This window comes from Dermacentor silvarum, chromosome 9, assembly GCF_013339745.2.
Source record: "Dermacentor silvarum isolate Dsil-2018 chromosome 9, BIME_Dsil_1.4, whole genome shotgun sequence".
NCBI classification, from domain to species: Eukaryota; Metazoa; Arthropoda; class Arachnida; order Ixodida; family Ixodidae; genus Dermacentor; species Dermacentor silvarum.
The window spans coordinates 124,796,181-124,818,972 of record NC_051162.1 but is presented as its reverse complement, the minus strand read 5'-3'; the positions used below and the strand labels follow the sequence as shown (position 1 = coordinate 124,818,972).

Genomic DNA, 22,792 nt, shown 5'->3' with positions numbered 1-22,792 from the left:
AATCTATTATTCCGTTTATTTTATATTTATTGGAGTGATTGACTCGTAAATACAAACACATTAAGATTTGCCTCTGATGGTAACTTTTTGTTGTATTTAATACATTTGAACAATGGAAGGTATGCCGATTATTTTATTGCATTGTCATTGAGGAATCGCCTCTCATAACACTATAAGCGTTTCCCCTCATTCATCATCATCATCATCAGCCTATTTTGATGTCCACTGCAGGACGAAGGCCTCTGCCAGCGATCTCCAATTGCCCCTGTCTTGAGCTAGCTAGTTCCAACTTGCGCCTAGTTACTTACAAAAAGATGTTGCTGTAATTTCTTATCAATGCACAATACATTGGATTCTTTCATGCATCTGTTGTTTTGTATTGTAAGGATTTCTTTGGCTCTTTGCTGTTGTTTTTCTAATTATTTGGCACTGCATTTTCTTAACGTGTCGCTTTTGTACTTCACATTTATTGTTTATATAACCTCCTGAAGTGAGGTCTCCATACAGTCTGTTTCTGAGACCACCTTCAGTAGACTTGTAGATATGTATTTCTTAGACTCACCAAATTAAAAAAAACACTAATTGATTGAAGCATAACCGGCGAGATGAACCGATGAGCAACAGCAGCAGGCACGCCAACCCACAGGACGGCGGTCAAAGAAAGCTACGCTTGAAATGAATTTGAGGAAATGTCACTCTGTCAGCCTTTTGGCAGGCTTGTGTTAGCTCTCATGAAAACATTCTTTGTTTAGCCGGTTCTCTTCGCAGCTTTCATGGAATGAAACTACACTTCCGGGATTTGCAATCTTCCAGTACACTACGGGCTTTGAGACGCAACGAAGCACTAGTTATCATAAAACTGGTTATTTGACTAAAAAGAACACTAGAGCTGTTGTAAGTATGGAGTGTGACATATTCATTAGAAAAGTGTGTTTTGAGCATTGTGCAATTATTCTACGAACAAATTACTCCTACAAATATCATGTCGTATTTCTCAAGCCGCTTTTTACGCTATTCTAGATTGCTAAGTGCGTTTACGGCGGCGACAGCACTCACTTATCACCAATACCAGGCACTTGTATTAGTGACCGTACAGTGCAATCGTAAAACACTTGCTGTGCGCTTGCTGTGCAGGCAGGTAATTCTTGGCTGAGGCTGGAGAAATATTCTGCTTTTCATAAGGTCGCGCGGTACGGAAAAATTTGACGCTGATTATACTTCAAGAAAAAAAAAGCCAGGTAAAAAATTTCTCATAGAACAGTATTTCTTAAAATAGCTTACCAGTGAGAACAGCAACCTATCCTTGAAATGGACCTACGGCGCACGCGGCTTACTTATGGGATATGCACAGCTTTCCTTCTGTTAACTGATCTGGCAATGCAACGTGAGCACTGATTGCAGGTGATGAACGAAACACGAGTGACAATATCTCTCAGCGAACTTTGAACCCCCTAAGGTGGACTGGTCGGTGTTTTCTTTCCTACATAGGCTGCTAAAAAACGAAGCATGATACGGCTTCCAATGTTGGGCCTTTAGGTAAATGACAGATATTGAATAAGCGATAACTCAGTACTATTTAAAACATTCGAACAATAGCAAGTTAGAGATTCGTAGATCTGGAAGGTCTTAAACCAGCCACGCTTAGGCTCGTTTTGAGACACATTGAGCGCAAAGCGTCTGACCGGCACCGTATAAGCTAGCGATGTCTTTAGTGCCATATTAGGGTCTATACGGAGACGTTTATGTTTTCATTCGCAGAGTTCACACATGGCTTCATGGTACACCGGAATGTACCACGAAGTGAACTGCCAAAGCTGCCACCCTAAAATTGATAAACGTTTACATGCGATAATGTGTAGATGTATATTGCACTGAAGCAAGGCCCTAAAAATATAATACTAAAACACATTACCAATTTCTGTGCAGTAAACGCAAATGTCTGTGAGGAATGGAATTTGCCAAAATCTAAATTCTCCCAAAGCCGTTACGACCTACACAATAAATTAAGAGGGGCATGCCTTAACTCAGCATAAATTCCCATTTGTCGTGTATGCGGTGTCCCATAAATATTTGTTGCCAATGGCTCATACTCACGACAGGAAAATTTTAATGGCTATAACATTCGGAGAGGCCGATAGGCGAAGGACGGTAGAAAGGCAAGGCACGATCACCAGAATAAGAAATTTCGTTTTGTATCCAACACTGAAGGATAAGGGAAAGCGAGGAAGAAAGATAAATTCAGAAAAAGGTAAACACTCTTGCGGTCTCACTACGTAGGACCGGAATTTGGAGCATTATTGAGGCAGTCGTCGGGGGAAGCATGCCCTGTGCCTAAGGTGCATGCGACCGGTTTTTGGTTGTCGCTGATGTCGTAGTGCCGAGGAAACCCGAAAAAAATATACAGTCGGTAGTGCGATTTTTATCAATTCCTAGTGAAGATTACTCTGTCGCCATTGGTCCTCGCTGATAGCTTGGTAAACTACAGCACACATATGGTGCGAACGCCACGACGCTTGTCATGTCTGCCAGACCACTTGCTCATTACTCGAGCATATTCCTTCTGTAGTGACTGCTCGGAGCCATGTGCGGAGCTCACGCACAACTGTTGAGAATCTCGCTACATTGACCTTTGCAGCATCAACGCACACGTACTTTATTACTGCGATATCAATTGAACGCACGCTTGAAGAGCATTTACTGCTGTCCTTCTGCCTTGCGTGGCTCGCATGTGCAGGGTTAGTGTGTCTCCAGAGACGTGGGTCATGTTTGGATGCAAAATGACCAAGCGAAGCGGGCGCACCATCAACGCGGACCTTAATCGCCTAGGTCGCGCAGCATGGACAGCGTTCTGCCTCCGCTGCTGGCATGGCCATTATGTGCATCCACACTACAAACAAACGAGCGCATGTAAGTGTCTCATCCGAAGGGACAGTAAATGTCAAGGTAACGCAATCTTAATGTTTTATTGCGTGCTCAGCACGCAGTAAAACGTCTGTCTCATCATGTGCATCATTGAGGAGCGACGCTTGACGCTGCAAGTTACCCAGCTGTGGTTGCTTAGTGGCTATGGTGTAGGGCTACTAAGCAGGAGGTCGCGGGATCGAATCCCGGCCAGGGCGGTCGCATTTCGATGGGGGCGAAATGCGAAAACACCCGTGTACTTAGATTTAGGTGCACGTCAAAGAACCCCAGGTGGTCCAAATTATTCCGGAGTCCCCCACTACGGCGCGTGTCTGATAATCAGATCGTGGTTTTGGCACATAAAGCTACGTAACTTGCCGCGCCAATAGCGCCGCTCCTTATTATGCCATCGCTTTGAGAAAATTTCAGTGGCAATGAAGAGAAACAGCGGAGGCGGAGCTTCTGCACACGTCTTACTGCACCAAGTATTCTGGCAGCGTTTGGCAGCGCTTTTCGTTTCTTGGAACAGTCTCTCAATTGACGCAGCTTCCTTGTGCAACGGTTTCGCATTTGTCATTACAATACAAGACAACTTCAGCACTCAGTGCTCTGTTTAGTCTTCTTTGGGTGTTTTAAATGAGGCGTTTATATTTTCTCTGCCCCATCCTAAACTATAACGTGGCTGAAAATGTGGGACTTTTTCTTTCAGAAGCGTCCTCGCTTGGGCTTGCTTTGACTGGTGTCGTGCCAACATGTCTCGCCCGTGGAGGGATAAAACACTGTTGATGCATTTCACAGGCTATGTTAAAGCTTTATATCGTTGTCACCGCTTCGCTCTTCAGGGGAAATTGCCATAATTTTCAAGGACGAAGGTCATTCAAGCAACCTACCTAATATTTATGCCGAATTCTCCAATAAATTACTACACTAATAACGAAATAGGCCTGGTTTGGTTCCTAGCACAAGTATGCCTATGTCTGCTCTTTAGGCGAGTACACTCGAAATCGCGCTTAGTTTCACTTAGAAACATTTGAGAATAAGTTATTCTAGCATTGAAATTTAAATTGTTCCTCTTGTTTCACCTTAATAGAAAAGGCGCACGTTTTAAAGAAATTAATGCCGTTCTTACGTAGACATAGTAACCTGAGGTGAACGTTTCAAATCTGCGCTGCCAACTTTTCTTCCTCTAATAAAAACTCTGATTAAAACGTGCAGAAATATCACCAGTCTTGACATTCGTCAAACGTCGCACATACTGGCCACGACGCTTGGGTCTTCTCTGCTCTGTACGCTATTAACGCGACCTACATACTGGCACCGATTGCCAGTGGCATTCTATTGGCACAATGCTACTGATAAATTGTTATTTGTAATATTGAAAAGAAGCACATATTTCTTAAGCCTAGTCAGTGCTTACTATACCTGACCAAATCTTGGAAGTTCAAAAGCCAACAAAGCGAAATGTCCCACTTTATGTATTCTGACACTGGAGCCTTCATGTGGATGTGGATGTGTATGAGCATATGTATTCCACGTTTTGCAACTTTATTAGCAAAGAATAAATTCACACTAACGTAAAGAATGCAAAATATTTTGCAACTACCAATGGAAATGATACTGTTGGTATGGCACACTAATAGTGCGGAAGACTGTGCAATAAATGAAGGACGGAGTGTAGGCGTCTGACACGTTTTTATATTACAAAGTCCCGCTCTTAGAAGGCTTATGATAAATGTAAAATATGCAACCTAAAAGGGAAAACTATCATACACCGGTATGTATATCTAGGCTACAAGGAAATCTTATACGGCGGCTTTCACATGGTTCCCCGGACCTGGCCGAATTTTTCCTCAACTGATAAGCTTAATTTCTGAGAAACACATACGGGTTTCTTTTGCAGCTAAGAGGTAAATTCTGGTGGATGAAATCTTTGTCTTTAGTGCACTTCACTCCACCATGCGGGATACCGCAGAAGTTATTTGCATAATGCAACCACGGTCTACTAGGTTACCCGAACGAAACAAGATAAGAAACATAGTTCCGAGGTGTAACAGGGATGAACCGATGCACTGATTAGGTTACGGAACTCGCTTTTACAAAGTGGGTTAGGCGAAATTCACAGCTGCAAGCGGAGCTCGATATCCTTAGATGAGCTAAGAGAGCCTGTTTTCATGCAGTGGAGATGGTTAGGGTGATCACGGTAAAGATAACAATCATTGTGATGATGATTTTAAGGGTGTACTGACATAGCATTTTCAAATTTTCAATTTAGTCTTTCATTTCATATAAATGAGTTTCTACGACCTGTAATGAAAAAATACTGGCATGCTTCAGGCGCCCTAAACGATTTAGTATAATATCTTTTCTAGGAGGAAGCTTTTCTTGTGTTTGCCATGAGGTTCCTGACCATGTATTGTCCAAAGTCGCCAGAACAAATTGACGTTGGCGAGAGTCAGGAGGATGCTATTGGGACATTTACAGCGTGACGACTTTTGGGGAGGGCTTTAGTCTTACACAATTTTAAAGGACTGCTGACATTACACCGTCGATTTCCATTTTTATACGCAATAAATGGGCCCTTGATCTCTAAAAAAACATGTGGTTGATCCGTCTTATATAGGAATCGGTATAGAACACGAAAGTGAAACGTGTCTTCACAGAAGTAGTGTAATGTTTATTGCACATTGATATATAATGTCTATTGGTGTTTTGCGGCTAAAGCGCCCTTAGGCGTTGATGCACCCACGCTGACGCCTGGTGGCACGTCTCCTCCATCACGACTACCAACGTCGATGACCATGAGCAACCGTCGTGCATATGGAAGCTGCACTACGCTGCACACGCTAGCACAACGCGAAAGACAAAGCACGTAACTGACACACTAATACAACGCGCAAGACAAAGCACGTAACTGAATCGTCACCGAGTCAAATCAGCGCGTACAGCGCGTCGTAATTGCAGCCTCCGCGATCAACTTCAGAAACATTTTCAGAGCTAATTGCGGAGGCCACGCTCCGCTGTGCTGAGTACGGTGAACGCCACGTGCTTCTCGTAGTGCTTCTTGATGCCAGCGTCCCTTCGAATGCTGGCATCGAGGCGTCGTAGTGCTGAGACCACCGAAGCGTTCACTGTCGGTGCGCGTTAGTGTCATAATGCAGTACTTCTCTTTTCTGCTCGTAAACGGCGGCACCGCCCCGAGCAAGAGCGCGGGTACACGGAGGAGTGTTAGATATATAAGGCGCGTCTGTGTAGCTCTCTGCAAATGCTTTGTGGCGCAATGGGTTAAACGCTCGGCGATCTATCGTCGCGGACCGAGAGGTCGTGGGTTCGATTTCCAAATTTTGCATGTTTGTGGAACTTTTTCTTCTGGTTTCTTTCTTTGTATTATGTTCTATGACGTATTTCCGTGACGGAAATACGTCAGTGAAGTCTTGGTGGACCCCGGCATAAAACACTTTCGTGTTAAAAATGAAAAATTAGAAGCAAGCCTCAGAGCACCCTAAATGGTTCACTGTAATAGCTTTTCCGCGAATTTGCTTTAGTTTCGCTTCCCAAGAGGGGCATGTGTGATGATGCAGAAGATTGTCACGTGGGATCAGAAATCGTGGGGTCTTTACACTCACTCCTTCTCATTTACTAATAGTCATACTCCTCTCTGCTGTACAGATATATCGAACCACGCAAAGAGTACCACCACATCAGACGACCGAGGTAGCGACTGGCGACACCTCACACAGCTCGAACGTTATTGTCGTCCAAATGCGTTCCTGTTCGCACTCCGAATGTGCTTAAATTACGCAGCCGAAAAACAACAACTTGCTTTTGGAGTAAACGTTGACATCGCTAAATTATTATTGAACATGGTGAAGCGACCGATTACTGTGTGCCAATTTGCACCGGTCGTATGAAAGATGCACAGCACACCCACAAACGAAAAACGCCCTAAGCCAGCAAGTGTCGCCACCTGTTAACAAAGACAGCGGCTTTTATTGACTCCGATACTGCCGTACGCAGCTGCGCGTCAAGTATTTCTGAGGCTGCGACGATATTTGGCAGACTCGCCAAGGATGGCGCTCGCCTCGTTTTGAGTGCGACCGTTTTGACATAGAATGGCACCCCAGCAACATGGGCTCAAAAATGACGTTAGGTATTGAATGCCTCGTTCGATTGGCAAACGTCAGTGTACGGAATGCCATGTACGGTTGGCAAACAATCTTGTTGCATTCAATACAGTCAGTGCCATCTCTACAGTTATTGTCATTAATCAGTGGCTATGGTGTTGGGCTGCTGAGCACGAGGTCGCGGGATCGAATCCCGGCCACGGCGGCCGCATTTCGATGGGGGCGAAATGCGAAAACACCCGCGTACTTAGATTTAGGTGCACGTTAAAGAACCCCAGGTGGTCCAAATTTCCGGAGTCCCCCACTACGGCGTGCCTCATAATCAGAACTGGTTTTGGCACGTAAAACCCCATAATTTAATTTTTTTATTGTCATTAAAATTTTTAGCAGTGACATTAAACGTAACGGTGGTAAGAAATCTAGGCTCCTGGGGTCTTAACGCCAGTAACCTCACCCCTGTGGCATGGTTATAATGCAACCCAATATTGAACAACAAACACGAGGCTGGTTCTTCTCGCAGCATTCTCAAGTCGTCTTATATTCGACATGGGCCTCAGCGGTCGACGGTGCCTTTCATATAAGTTGCCATTGATACGCTGACGGATGAAAAAAAATGAAAGAAAAAATATTGTGAGTGATAATCTTATGTGGAGGCACGGCCCAAAACAATGCAATCAGAATAATTAATTATAAGTTTTCAGGCAAGAAGTTGATCATGCAGTTCTTGTCCGAACACAGCGTTAGGGCAAAGTTTTCGGTGGACCCTTACTGGTTGTCGGAGTGGAGGGCGTTGCGGTGCTGGCTGGAACGATTTCGTAGGTGACATCAGTGACTTGGCGAACCACGCGACATGGGCCTTTGTAACAATGTAGGAGTTTTTCGCAAAGGCCTAGCCGACCGGAATGCAACCAAAGCAGCAAGTGCACTTAGAGGTGACAAAGGTCGCATCGGCGCCTCTGGTTCTCGTGTGACACTGATAGGCGAGCGCGTGCGAGCTGTTGAGCGTGGTCAGCGTGAATGAATGCGTAACGGGCATATTCACTTGTCGAGGTCGTAATCGATGGTAGCAAGGTGTCTGCCGTAGCGGAGTTTCATGGCCTGACAAGAGTTATAACGGGGAATAGCCGGCAGTGTCGGCACGATAATTATAGGTGAGGTGACGTAGGGTACAGAGAGGTCCCAATTATGGTGGTTGGCTGAAACGTATTTCGCAAGCATATCTCTAATTGCCTGGTTCAATTGCTCGGTCAGGCGGTTGGTTTGTGGATGCTAGGAGGTGGTAAGCTGTTGCAAGATAGAGCAGACACGCATGATGTCATCAATGATTTGGGCTAAGAAGTTACGGCCTCAGTCTGTTAGCTCATGACGTGGAGCTCCATGCATAAAAATGACGTCCTGTAGCGGGAATTCTGCCGCACCAGTTGATCAGCTTATTGGGAGATCGCGCGTAAAGGCGTATCAGGTCGCTTAGTCAGCAATGACAGAAACCCATTTGTTCCCCAACGCAGATATCAGTAAAGGGTCCAGGAGGTCTAAGCCCACACTACCGAATGGCTCTAGCGGGATGTCAAGATAGAGGCTAACGGGAAGCAGGGATAGATTTTTCTGGGGTTGATAATATACACAAACAACACAAACAGAAAAAAGGGCTATCAGCTGTCTCCTAAAAGGGACACAGACGTCACCCAGCTTGCAGAGGAGGGAAAAACAATTATGCGGATTCAATGCACTCTGGGAATTGAAGTTAGCGAAGCTTCCTGTGCTGTTTGCTTTGATTGACGATAATTAGCAGTGATGTTAATGGCCAGTGTTTATTTCATGAGTCCACTATGAGAGCGGTAAGTTGATGGCAAACGTTACCTTGCTTACACCACTGCTGTTTGCGTAGTACACCGAACACATGGCGAGACGTTTGCTTAAGACTTTGTCTTGCGCCATTGTTCGTAACCTCCAAGAAGGTTAGCATTTTCATTGCCTCACAGGCCCACCGCATCGTGGCAGAAGCGTTACACTTTAATTGAAAATGGGGCTGTATGTGTCAAAACCACAATCGGATTAAGAGGCACGCCGTAAAGGTGGACTCAGGAATAGTTTTGACCCTCTGGGGTTCTTTAATGCACACGTAAATCGAAGTACGCGAGCATTTTTGTATTTCTCTCCCATCGATATGCGCCTACCGCGGTCGGGATCCAACCCCCGACCTAGAGCAATGCCATTGCGCTGAAGCTGCCTCAGTGGGTAGAGAAGTACTGATTTGAGGTGCGACTGTTTCCGTAGTGTCGCCTAGACGCTACGGTGTTTAATGCGGCTTTGCGTCTGCGCCCTATGCGTAAGTTGTCTGCTTGACAAACTTGCAGGTTGTTTATTCGTCAGAAGTAGCAGAAACGTCCCGTACCATACCTAATTTATTCATTTTGTCCGCAAGCGCTGTCGTGTCAAGTACTAGCTAGCATTCCCTCGCCTTTTCACATCGCCCTTTTTTTCTCCCGCTCTTCCCCCGTGTATGGAAACTGCGAGCGAAAAGTGGCAAGGCTGTTGTTCACTCATTAGTGATTTCGTCGGTCCTACCTATTTTCGGCCTCCTCTGCCTATCTGCTCTCTACCATTCCATCTATCTCCTCTCTGGGCGGTTGCACGTTAGCAGAAAGGCAAGCGCTGTAGTTTCTGCAATGCATTTGCGGGGTGCCTCGAGTACGAGTACGAGGCCTCACGAGTACGTGATCTTCTTGGGTGAAGGCAACTAGTCAATAAACCTACACATGCTACCTGAAGGCATGAATGTTGCCGGATTCGAGACCCTTATTAGATAATGAACGAGAAGAAAGGGAGCCGAGGGGCCCGATTTGACTTGTGATTAATCAAATCCGGCAACATTGATACCTTCAGGTAGCATGTGTGGGTTTATTGACCAGTTGCCTTTACCCAAAAAGATATCACGCAGTCGTGACGCCTGCGGTAGAAAGGATGTTCCACATCCGCCGCTAAGGTTTGTGAGTCATGGCGCTGGCTAACACTCCCAGGGTTAGATCTAGTGGCAAAACATAAATACCGCACACAGTAGATGGGAAAACGGTGCCGCGGTAGCTCAGTTCGTAAGAGCATCGCACGCGTAATGCGAAGACGTGGGATCGTTACCCACCTCCAAAGATGTGCGAAAGAATATCACAGTCATGCCTGCGCCAAGGGATGTTCACCCCATTCATAATGTGGGCAGACGGCAAGCCAGAGACAAAGCAGTGATAGAGAAAGCTAAAAATCAGGCGGAAGAATGCTCGTTCGTCGACGCGGCTTTCATGTCCAGTAGACGAGCCTTCACAGCGGTCCTTCTGAACTTCAAAGGTGAAGTCATCAACTTGGCTTCCACGTACACCACACATCCAGAAATTTCAGAACAAGTAGCCATCGGACAGGCACTTTTAGACCCAAAGAGATATAGGATCCACTCCTATTCTAGGGCAGCCGTCCGAGCATTTGCCAAACGAGTCGTTTCTAGACAGGCCCTGGCAATTCTCGACGGAAATGTCGTCAAACCCCACGCGATCATCTAGTTTCCTGCTCAAATGGAAGAAATAAACGGTGCTTCCGCGAACCTCAACGAATCTATCCACAATGCTGCACGAGGACTTGCCAATCGAGCAGCCAAAAAGAAAGAAGATGCTGAGGCTTATGATTGCAGGGACCCCCTCCTCGCGTACAACGAGCTAACCAATCACTTCTACCTATGCAGGGTCTCCGCCCTCCGCACAGTACACTAAATAGATCTCAGGATAATACTCTAAGGCTCTCACAAACAAGAACCTATCCGAACCCGCTATCATTCAACAAGATCTATCCGGAGTTCTGTACTCCTACAACATGCGATAAATGTAACGACTCCATAGATCTTAGTCATATGCTCTGGCGTGGCGTCGAAGACAGCGAGAAGGACAACACTGCAGCGCGGTGAGACGCAGCTCTAAGCAATCTCACATTGCATGAAGAGCTACGGGCAGTCCACCGGGCTCGTGAAGCGGCCGAAAGGCTAGGCCTTTCGGTCCCAATGTGGGAGTGGCCCGCTTCGGGTTAGGAAACCAGCGTGACCTAATGGACCTGAATAGTTTTTCCATCCATCCATACATTCATCTAGCGGTACGTAACACTAAACAACAAAGCAAACCCATACGATGGCCGTCGTATGAGCTTCCCGGAAAAGGACGAATTTTTACTCAACTACGAAGGGCTTTCTTTTTGAGAAGTCAGCATGGATTTTCTTTGTAGCTTAGTGCTAGAATCCGGTGGACGATAATTTTTCGTGTCATCATCATCAGCCTATATTTATGTCCACTGCAGTTCATAAACTTTTTTGGCCAATAGTACGTCCCTCCACCAAGTTGGATTAGGCATAACTGGTTAGCAATCTGCAACCTGTGGTGTGAGAGGTTGACCGAAAAAGGAAAGAAAACACACCTTGGATGTCTGACAGGGACTAGCAGATTTACTGATTAGGTTAGGAAACTAGTTTGTATAGATTGAGTGCGGTGAAATTCACAGCTACAAGAGGAGCTGGATATCCTTAGGAGTGCCAGGAGAGCCTAATAGTAGTGGAGAAGGTTAACATGGTCACGGTAAAGATGAGAAGGATTTCTGTGATGAATTTTAAATAGTGCTGACTTGTCATTTTCTAATTTTCATTTAAATATTTGATTTCATATAAATAAACGTTCTTGACCTATATAGAAAAATATTGGCATACCTAAGGTGCCTTAAATATTTCACTATAACATCTTTTCTACGAAATAATTTTTGTTTCGTTTCCCAGGAGGTGCTGATCATATTGTCCCATATCGCCAGCACAAAATGACCTTGACGAAACTCCGGCGGATTCCATTGAGACATTTACCAGCGTGATAACTTCTTGGGAGGGCTTTATTTTTACCCCATTTTAAATGACCACAAACATAGCATGGTCAATTTCTATTTTTCTGCATTATATATAGGTCATTGACATCTCATGTATAGAAAAATTAAAGGCAAGCCCCAGAGCACTCTAAATGTTTTACTATAACTGTTCTAAGAATCAGTTGCGCTTCGCTTTCAAAGGGTGCATGGGTGATGAAGCAGAAGGTGGTAAGGTGGGAGAAAAAATAATGGGGTTTTTACCCTCACTCCTCCTCATTCGCTAATAGTCATATCCTTTTCTGCTGTGCAGCTACATCAGACCACGCAAAGTGTACCGCCATATCAGATGACTGAGGTAGTGACTGGTGACTTTGGGCAATATGGTGTCTTTCTGCTCACACAGCTTCAACGTTATGGCCGTTCAATTTCGTTCCCGTTTGCACTGCGAAGGTGTTTAAATTGTGGAGCTGCAAAAACTAACGTGTATTTGGAATAAACGTTCACATCGCTAAATTATTATTCAGCGTGGGGAAGGGATCGGTTACTATGCGCCAACTAGCTCCTGTCCTATGAAAGCTACACTGCAACCTGACAAACGAAAAGCGTTCCAAGCGAGAGTGTGTCGCCTCCTGTTAACAAAGACAGTGGCATTTATTGACTCCGACACTACCGTAAGCCGCGGTGCATCAACCATTTCTGAGGCTGCAATGACATTTCGCAGGTATGCCGAGGATGGCGCTCTCCTAATTTTGAGTGCGGCAGTCCGGAAATATAATGACACCCCAGCAACACGGACACAAGAAAATGCCATTAGCTGCTGAATGCGTTTAAGTAAAATCACATGCGCGGTGTCACACGGATGTGCGTAGAGTCATCGGAACTTAATACTACTAGCGGTGCAGTGCATTCTCATAACTTATTCTGCCGTCAAATGACTAATCTCTTGCTCCCAATGTTGGCATTTGTGGTTGCACGTAAACATCAAATTGCTAATATAAAAAATACTAGTACTTAATATGTGCCTAAAATGTTTTAGCCAGGTACTTTGAAATTTCGCGCACTAACTATACTTTGTTGATGTTATATTCGTAATGTCTTCGCACTTAATTTCCACAAAGTATAAGATTTTTGGAGAAATCTTCCACTTACGATTAAGATGTTCCTCTGCTTTCAGGAAACATATATAGAACTATAATAATAGTGATATGCAGTCACAGTTACAAGAAACCGGGCCGGAAGAAGGGCCGGCGCTGAAAACTATTCATATTGAGTAGATTCCTCTAGTAAGTGAAACATTCTTGCAATTGTATTCTGTCAATTGTGCGCGATTGGCAAAGAAGCTTGCTGCATTTGCTGCATTCAGCGTCATAGCTGCATTTATTGTCAGTAAAATGGGACGCTTAAGATTCGACTTTGAGGGTGGAACGCGATAGTATTCAAATATCCCTACTGCGTCTTACGCTTTGTGGCAACTGCAGCTCATGCAATTGTAATGTTTCCTGGAAACACTGGCGGCGAACACTACGCACGAAGGCGAGCTTACTGGTTCTTTTGTTTTTCTTTCTCAAACGGCAGCTGGAAAAGGGGTTTGTGTTTCAGTTTCCGCGTAACAGAACTATGTTTTCTCATAGATTATAACTACGATCCGCTACAGCCTTTGTATATATCTGGTAAATATATTTCGTGTTCTTTTCTCTCCGTAAGAAGGTAACGGCTAGGGTCCTACAGTATTACCGGCAGTAACCTCAACCGCGTGGCATGGTTATAACGCAACCCAATATTAAACTATATGCATGGGGCTGGTTCTCGCAGCATTCCCAAGTCGTGTCATGTCAGACATGGGTCTGAAAGTGGTTGCTTTCATACAAGTTGGAATTGATACCCTCGCAACCACCCCCCCTCCAAAAAAAGAAAGAAAACAAGAAAACAAAGAAAACATTGTGAATGACAAAATTCCATGCGAATGCATCCCACAACGCAATTAGAATAATGAAATTTAATAATCACGTAACAAGGTGATCATCCTGTTCGTCTTGTCCAAACACAGCATTAGGGCAAAGTTTTCGGCTGATCCTTAGCCATGGCTTCATCGTGTGGAGCTCTGTTTCGTCTTCCTCACTAGGTAGAATACATGGTAAGATGAAAATTGCAGTTCACACAGAATAAAAGAAAAACAAAACAAAATAGGCATCTCCAAACTTTGATCATACATGGAATAACTTCAAATCTTCTTAGCATGCATATCTATGTTAAAAAAGAAAAAAGAACGCAAACTGCTCATTGATAATAAAACAAACTACGCTCCCCCGATGTAATAAATGATAGTGGACTCTAAGTCCGCTATGTGTAAAACACATAGTGGACTTAGAGTTTTTCTTTTTTTAAATCAAAAACATTCCACATCAAATTTTTTTGTCTACGAAGGTTCCATGCATAATGACCGCATTTTGAATATTCACACACAAGGGAAAATGCTTCCGTGTAAGAATGCCATAAATACATATGATTAAAGCATTGATTCAAGCCTTCTCTCCGGTGGAACTTATGTGGTTTCACTTTAATTTAAGTGGCGCTACAGAATATGCTCGTTTTCTTTTTGAGAAATAAAATAACTCAGTATGAGAACATCTATATCCGTATCATGACGTGTCCGTAGTTAGGACCTCAACACACGTTTATGCATCTCACAAGCATGAGAGTTCGTGAGGCCCTTTGAATATGTTTCATGCAAGCGACTCCCTGTAATGAAAGCTGCTCCTATATTACAATGTTTTTGTATTATTTTTCCACTTGAAAGTTAGCCTGCTAGCTTGAGATCTTAGTTTTCTTCAGCTTCATAAGTTCGCGGTAGCCATCCATTCCTTGAAACACATAATGCCAGTACAGAAATAACACAAAAGGAAACATACTTACCTAATATCGGGCTTGGATTGCTGGCACAAAAAGTAAACTGCGACAGCACAGCTTGTTATGAAGAATGACACCACACCAATTATCAGAAACAGAGAGCTTGTGCTTTTTGCTGAAAAATAAAATTCGAGGTAAGGTTAGAAACACAATTCGCTAATTGCCTAGGCTTGCCAGACAGAACGCAAAAAAAAAAAAGAAAATCGAAACAGCTGGAGGAGGAAAGGGATAAGAAGTGAAAAGCGTAATTTCTGTAATGAATATTTTTGATATGCAGATGTAGAGATCGCAAATAGCAAGCATGTAATGTGGTTGAATATGAGACATTTATTTACAGAAGCCTACCTCTCCTCTAAATATTCATATCTGTATAACGTTTGCGAATGTTCGTGCTAGAGCATTATAACCCTGGTGCCTTAGAATCCCAATGCCATTATAGTGAAACCGGTGACACTCTATGCCTTTTACGTACCGCTAGATCTGAACTAAAATATAAAAAAATATTATTTAAAGTAATACGTCCTCCTAATTTTTTCTGACTCTTGAAAACTGTGCACCCTATAAGGCGTCATAGATGGTGTCCACGTCACGCCTCCAATACGACCGGCTGTGTCATATCAGTGAAAAACAATCTAGAAAGTCATCCTCTGCCTTACCGCATTCACTGGAAGTGGCTGGTAACATCATGGTCACTATTTTACGTCACCATTTCTATTGTACAACAAGAATAATAGTGAACTGTTGCGTGTATTTTATTTCATAAAGAGAGTTCCTGCCAAGAAAGCACGCCCAGTGCTTTCTTGGCAGGAACTCTCTGTGCCCTCAGTTTTGCCCAAGGTTCCAGACATACAAGTATCAGGCACCGCGCGTTAAACGAAGAAATTGCACACAGTAATCTTACCGTTTTTGTGGAAGATAGTTCTAATGAAGGAGTAATCTCGAAGGTACCCCATGTTAGAAAGCTCGAAGGCTCGGCAATTATTTCTACGAATTAAATTTTAATGTCAGTACATTTTACGTATTAATTTCAAGGCAATCTAATGATTCGATCACACAATAACGTCCCCCCACCCCCAAAAAAGCTCTTTATATTACCCGCAAGCCTGTACCTGAGTTTATTTTGGTCGCTGAAGACGAACACAGTAGCAATGCTTATTGACCGTTAAATACAATAGCTCCTTCTTAAAAACGCGATATGTTGTGTTCAAAAAATGGTGTCCCATGATGTCAGCAGCTGTTCGGACAGATGGAAGTAGTGCAAGAGCCTGGCCTTCACGAGTCGTTTCCATTATTTAGAGGGAGCACTCGGTTAAGGTGGGCAACGTGTATATTGTCATTTTGTATTGTGATATATCTTTCATTCAAGGTGACCCTAAACCCCAACTGAAAAAGATGGAATAAATGTAGGATCTCTACTTACCATCATTTAATGTAGACACTGTGAGCGTCGCCGAAGGGCCTCGTTTTTCTTTGTGGAAGCCGTAGTTGAAGGCGTATACAGAGACTCTGTACAAAAATCCGGGGCTTAGCTGGGTTGCGTTGTACGATAAACCCGTCGTCACTGCTTCAAACGAAACGTTTCGTCCGACAAGGCTGACGTTGAAGCCGTCGATGGGGCCGTTGGGCACCTTCGGTCGTTCCCACTCAAGGTAAATCCACTCCGCGCCGACAGATCTGGTAGAGAGCCATACCGGCTTTGATGGCGCTGTGGAGAGCATATTCGGAGACACGACTCGTTACTGGCTGGTACTAAGGATTAGAAAAATTAGAAGGCTTGCGTACGTATGAAAAGGAATAAATGCGTATAGTTTGGGAGTTTTGCTTTTGGAAATGGGCAGTGAGTTGCTTCAATATGCTTGCTGCGTCAATTCCCGGCCTTCGTTGTCGATTGCTCGTATTTTCTCATGGCAAGCACCAATTACACCTCTATGTTTTAGGAAAGTAGTACACTACTGCCGGCAAATATGCGTACTACAGAACTGCAAAACCTACTTGCAAGTTAGAAACGCTGCCTTTTGATTGCCCTGGTATTATTAGCTTACGTGTAACGAACCCACTGATTATGAGCGACATACTTTAGACCCAATTGAAATATTCTGTTATAAAGACTTGATTTTCCATCCCAAGTACAGCAGAAGTGAATGGGAATAAAGAAACTACAGGGCAGGCGTGTGCACCTACCAATACACAAAGATTACTAATCATTTCATAATATTTTGCTGACGAAAGATAGAAGTGCATAAATATTTATGGACCCCAAATGCTTTAATAATATACTGTGAAAGGTTAGTACTTATGTTATCATGCACAAGGTATTCCTGGTGGCGTTAGCGCTTAATTACCAATCAAAAAGGCGACATGGCGCAATATTGTAAATTCTATAGACATGCAACGTGTGAGTTTTGTTGCGGTTTTGGTACATTGCTCACTCATTAACTTCACAACGACAATGCTCAGAACAACACTCTTCGTAGGAGTATTTGATGCAACGAAACAGTAGTGTGCTACACAAGATGTCTTACAAAGCAGGTAATTGGGCGTTTTAGCGGGCACTCTGTTAGTGTATAGCTACGTGCGATGGCACAGCTTCTCTTATTTTTTTTTTTACAAACCGGCAAAATCCGCTGACGCGATAATCCGAGGAAAGCTGCAATGAAAAAATAAATAAAGGCATTTTAAGCAATACACTTCTATGCGGCGTGCTTATTAATCATTACCATTTATGGGTGACGTTTCGTTTTTTTAAGTTTATATATAAAAACACTGCAGCTATCTGAATCAGGCCTTCACATTGCTTGTCACTGTTAAAATGCTTCAGTGTTAGAGGCTCTCGCATTTGATTTCCAACTATTCTTCAAAAAAAGTATCTAGGAAAGTTCACCTGACACGTCTGTTTTAAAAGAGATGGATCTTGCTTCACCGCACCCAGTCTCATGTGTACACGAAGATACGCTGACGACATATTTTGTCCAAGGGTGTAGATGGCTTAAATTAAACTTGGTGTCCGTAGTAGGAAAAGTACCCTTCGGTTCGACAGAAATTCTATAAGACGTAATATTGTATCTAGGGTCTTCTGCTTTCTCCCAGTAAACTGAAGCGTCCGTTTCTTGAATATCACGTATGGTTGGGTGGGGTGGGAAGGGTCCTGCAAAAGTAAGAAGAATAATTTTACGGCTGTTTCAGATTTAAAGTGTGTCTAATGTAATAAAACAAAGAACGACCAATAGACTGCTCAAAATTGGCCTGTAGCCACCGTACGATTATCGTATGACCTGAGCGAAACATCAGACGTCACGAAAGTGATTCGTGTATGCTGCCTTGCAATATTGCTATCATAAATTATTCTGTGCATTTATTCCTTGTGTGCTTTGCGCAACTGTGTAAAATGCGACATTAATTAATATGGATTTAACGATAGTTCTCTTTTTTAATTATTAACATTGATTACTGATTGCAATTGTTTCATAAGAAAGAAGATATAAATTTTACGTGCTTCCTTTTGTTGTAACTGGTCGAGCTTCTTTTCAAGAAGTACCAATACAGATGATGTCCGTGAATTGGTGACACGGCTAATTGCAAAACGTTGTAATGCAGTGAGTTGTCAACGCTTATTGAAATATATACATTCGAGATTTACTGTGACTACACCTAAACTAGAACACTTCATTTCAACGCACAGAAATGTTGTATAGAAGTAAAGCGAATTGTTTTATTTTCCCGATGGTTCAGTAACACGGTCAGAGAGGACAAAAACGCTGCCTGGTGCCTCAAGGTGCCATTTGTATTTGGCTAAATATATACCAAGATTAACTGCACTACGGTTAGTGAGTATATTGTGTTTGTTCTCATTGTATCTGTGCTGTCTTACACTATGCCTTGCTAGCCCCACTCAATCATTAGCTGACACAGAGAGAGAGAGAGAGAGAGACAGCAAACAAGCAAGAAAGAAAGAATGAGAGAAAGAACTGGAAAGGCACTTAAGCTTACTAGGTAGCACCTCGTTTGCTACCCTTCGTTTGGGACGAAAGAAGCGGGCAGAAATAGTGAAGTGAAAGGGATAAGGCAAGGAATAACATGTGATGCGTGCACACACTCACAGCTTTAAACGCGCAATCAAAGGCAATCGCAGAGCCTAGCCGTCTTTAAAAATTGCAGCACTGCTCTGGTGTCTTTCTGTGAGCATGACAGTAGAGTCCATGGTCCCACAGCTATTTCTTTCGTGTATGCTCTGTCATACCATGGGCTTAAATTGGCACTCAAAGTCTGTCTTTCATTATATAAACGAATGACAGTAGATGACGACATGTGCTCTTCTCTCATCGCAATCATAGAAGTCGCACGAGCCACTGTTCTTCATGCCAGTACAAAAACAGTGGGTGCTTGTAAGGGCGACGCCCAGCGAAAAGCAACACAGTAAAGCTGGATTGCACTGGGATGGACAATGTGATAGTCGAGAACACATTAACTGTTATGGTCTCAAGATGTGTCAGTAGAATGTGACTTTATACTTCAATTAATTTCTATAGTAATTCATTCATCAATAATGCTGTGCAAAGAGAAAGCTTAGGAAATATAAGCATCCAACGTAAATAGCGCGTCATAGTTACAAGTGAAATACTTATTTAAGCTTTCAAAAAATGCATTTGCGTAGCCTTACCATCGCCAAGGGATTCGAAGGTAGTAGAAATTTCCGGACCGAAGAGTTTTTCTTGTTCTGGCTTTCTTATATTGTAGGCTTTGATGGCGCAATGAAAATAGCTAAACTCAGATCCCACAACAACGGTAACATTGGTCGTGACTCCATCTGCAAGAATTTCGGTTGTGACGTTCGAGTCTTCTTTTACGACGTGAATAAGGTACCCGTCAATGGGCCCATTTGGTCGCGCTGGCTTTTCCCACTTGAACGTCACGTTCACAAAATCACTGACTGAGGCGCTGAAGTTTCTCACCTCGGAGGGGGCTGGAAGAAGAAATAGAGAGAAAGTTAAAGAACGCAATAAAATAGTTTAACATGAGTTCAATCATGTGGCTTAGCTAGAACATTTTTTTGTTTGCGCGTGCGAGGATGATATCAGGTTTCCATAATTTCGGCCTATCGCTTTTTGCCTTATTGTTATAAATGAAATATCTGCGTTGACCAGCAAAACTATCGAGAAAAGATCAAAGGCGGTGAAGCTACAGAATTGTAGTTATAGTTAATATCGAATATCAAATACAGACCCAAATACAACAAATGCAAACACAAACCCGGCGATCTTCAATGCAAAAACATGCTAGTTTTTCAATTCGTGCTGCTCTTTACAACCTAATAGCGTCCTTAAAATGTGGCATTATGAACTTTATATTACTCGATGGTTAACTGAACAAAAACAGCATACCAAGCTGTAGCGGAGAGGCCGGATGATATGCGCCAAAGTTCATAGAGATCATATGCATGGCCGTAAAGATAAAAATAAACGCAAGATGAACTTACCAGCAACATTCGTGTAGTCACCAACTACTTTCGCCAGGCCACAGTAATCGGCACAGTTCTGTATTGAGACATTGTACCGCTGTCCCGGAGTCAGATTGGTGACGTTATAGTGAAGAAGGTCTTTATCACTGATGCTGGTGCAGTCATTTTTGTATACCTCAGTCACGTAGGCTGCCAGCACTCGCACTCGGCAGTTCGGTGCTTTTGGATCTTTTGGCCATGAGTACGCCAAGCTCGTCGTAGTTCGTTCAACAAGTGTGACGTTTTCAGGAGGACCTGTGTATGATCAGTAGGTACCAGAAATCAAGAAAAAGAAACTGTTTTGGTAAGGCACGCAGAAAGCTGGCATCAACCCTTACAACACCAACCTAGAGGACGCCCTTTTTAAGGCTATAGTACATAAAATAAGTCACCATAGTTTAAATCATGTTGTGTAAGGATATTAAATCAGCTTTTACAACAGCACCATGTGTCATTATTCCTGTAGCCTCATTTTTTTCTTTGTGCGATGGTTGTTTGTCAGCGTAAGACATGTAGAACCATGTATTACGTCTGGTGGCTATGCACAAGGCATATATGGTTATACAAGTGCCAACTGGAATGCTGCAAAATATTATAAGGCGAAATTACACTTCCAAAGCTTGTGCCATAAATTGAGAAGATTGCAAAATGGAGGGCATCCTTCGCTGTGGAACAAGAACAATAGGATCAGCTCTTTCCCGTGCTGTGCACGCCTTCTGCGGATTCGTCAACTAAGTTCTCTTTTTTTTTAATTGTTCGTTATTACTGCAAGCATTTTGAGGTGAGCTCACCAGGTCAGTAGAAAAAAAGCAATACATTGAGTTTCACACTAATCGTGGCTATTTTTCTCCCTACAAAGGCGCGCACTGGTGTTATACTTTGATATTTCCACAGCACAGAACTAATAGACTGATGCTTCGCGGGCGAGTTGGTAATTCATACTGATTAATCAATCAGCTTCCACAGCAACAAGTGCACGCGTGAAATTATAGAAGAAAATGTCATAATTCGATAAGGCTCTGTATGTGGAAGTATACCATCTGTTTTGTTGTCAAACAAATCGTGTTCGTCAAATGTCTGTGAGACCACATTGGTATATACAAAAACATGAAACTTTAATTAACATCAGCTGCTAGAGCGCACTCGTACGTGCCTTTGTGCCTGACTCAGCTGTTCTCTTCTAGCGCATCCGGGCACATAAACAATCTAAGCCACCAAAAACTCCAGCAATTTTTCTCTATACATCACTGATAAATTTTTAAGCGGAAGTCTTCTAAACACTGTTCGACCAAAGTTTCACCAAAGTACAACAGTAATGGCAAAATCATTCGAAGTGCGTTTGGATGTTACATCACTAACATTTCTAATGCCTATATGTGCTCAAGAAGTATCTAGCTATGCTTCATGCAAGCATAATTATTAGAGGTTCTTTCGCCCATACCTATGCCATTTGTTGTAACAGAAAACGTGGAGATGGTCCCATTGTTTCGTTTGGTTCCATTGTAAGCAAAAGCCCACACATTGCAATCGAATGTTGCTAGCTGTTCTTCAAGGTCTAATGTGATGTTCACGTGCTTTTCTGCTTCCGGTACTTCGACAGTTCTCACTGCGCGAAAACCATGTTCCACGCAGTGCAACACGTAGCCATCGTAATCGACGCTGGCAAGTGGTCCGTCCCAATTTGCGGCGAGGATTGTCACATTGTCGATTTCGTATTTTAAAGCCGAAACTGGACCAGGATCTGCAAATAATAAAAACAGCTTATATATTATTATTGTACCGAAATATAACAACAATATTACGATTATTATTATTATTATTACTATTATTATTACTCATGTGCCCCGAACTCCTTAGTTGTATCACATTTCGCATTCCGCGCAAAATCACCAGAGAACACAGACCTTTCTATGTTGCTGCCTGTCACCACCAACACTCAACCGTCCATAGAATACAGAGTCTCTATAACGCCCACTTTCATGACCTTGATATTTTTCACAACTCTTTGTCTTTGTTCTGCTCTCAGCTTTCCGTTGTTGTGTCTTAGTTTCACATATTGTTCAACTTCCCTTCTCCTCCTTTTTATTATTTATGCATTTTGCGCCTTTGGTTGCATGTATGTACACTTTTCTTTTCAAGATTGTTAATTTTTTATTCATTGTTTTTTTTTTTACTGATATTCCCCTGTTGTATTTGCTGATATTTTTCTCAACTCTATGTCTTTGTTCTGCTCTGAGCTTTCCGTTGTTGTGTCTTAGTTTCACATATTGTTCAACTTCCCTTCTCCATTTTATTTATGTATGCATTTTGCGCCTTCGGTTACATGTATGTACACTTTTCAAGATTGTTATTTTTTATTCATTGTTTTTTTTTTTCGCTGATACTCCCCTGCTGTATTTCTTTTTCTATGTATACGTGCGCCAGCACCCAGACCTCACGGTTGTTCCTGGGCACGATAAATAAATGATTGATTGATTGATTGATTGATTAT

At 43.0% G+C, this 22,792-nt stretch overlaps 1 protein-coding gene across 1 annotated transcript in view; it reads right to left on the bottom strand.

The window, feature by feature from the left end:
• The window catches only part of LOC119464246 (uncharacterized), a 124,295-nt gene that overhangs the window by 25,473 nt on the left and 76,030 nt on the right, over positions 1–22,792 (bottom strand). The window contains exons 23-30 of the mRNA XM_049655424.1: positions 21,743–22,042; positions 20,281–20,556; positions 19,465–19,767; positions 17,689–17,952; positions 16,228–16,512; positions 14,814–14,922; positions 13,908–14,018; positions 10,162–10,379 (exon numbers count right to left, since the gene is read on the bottom strand). Of these exons, the coding sequence (XP_049511381.1) occupies positions 10,162–10,379; positions 13,908–14,018; positions 14,814–14,922; positions 16,228–16,512; positions 17,689–17,952; positions 19,465–19,767; positions 20,281–20,556; positions 21,743–22,042 (1,866 nt within the window). The remainder of the gene's footprint in view (positions 1–10,161; positions 10,380–13,907; positions 14,019–14,813; positions 14,923–16,227; positions 16,513–17,688; positions 17,953–19,464; positions 19,768–20,280; positions 20,557–21,742; positions 22,043–22,792) is intronic.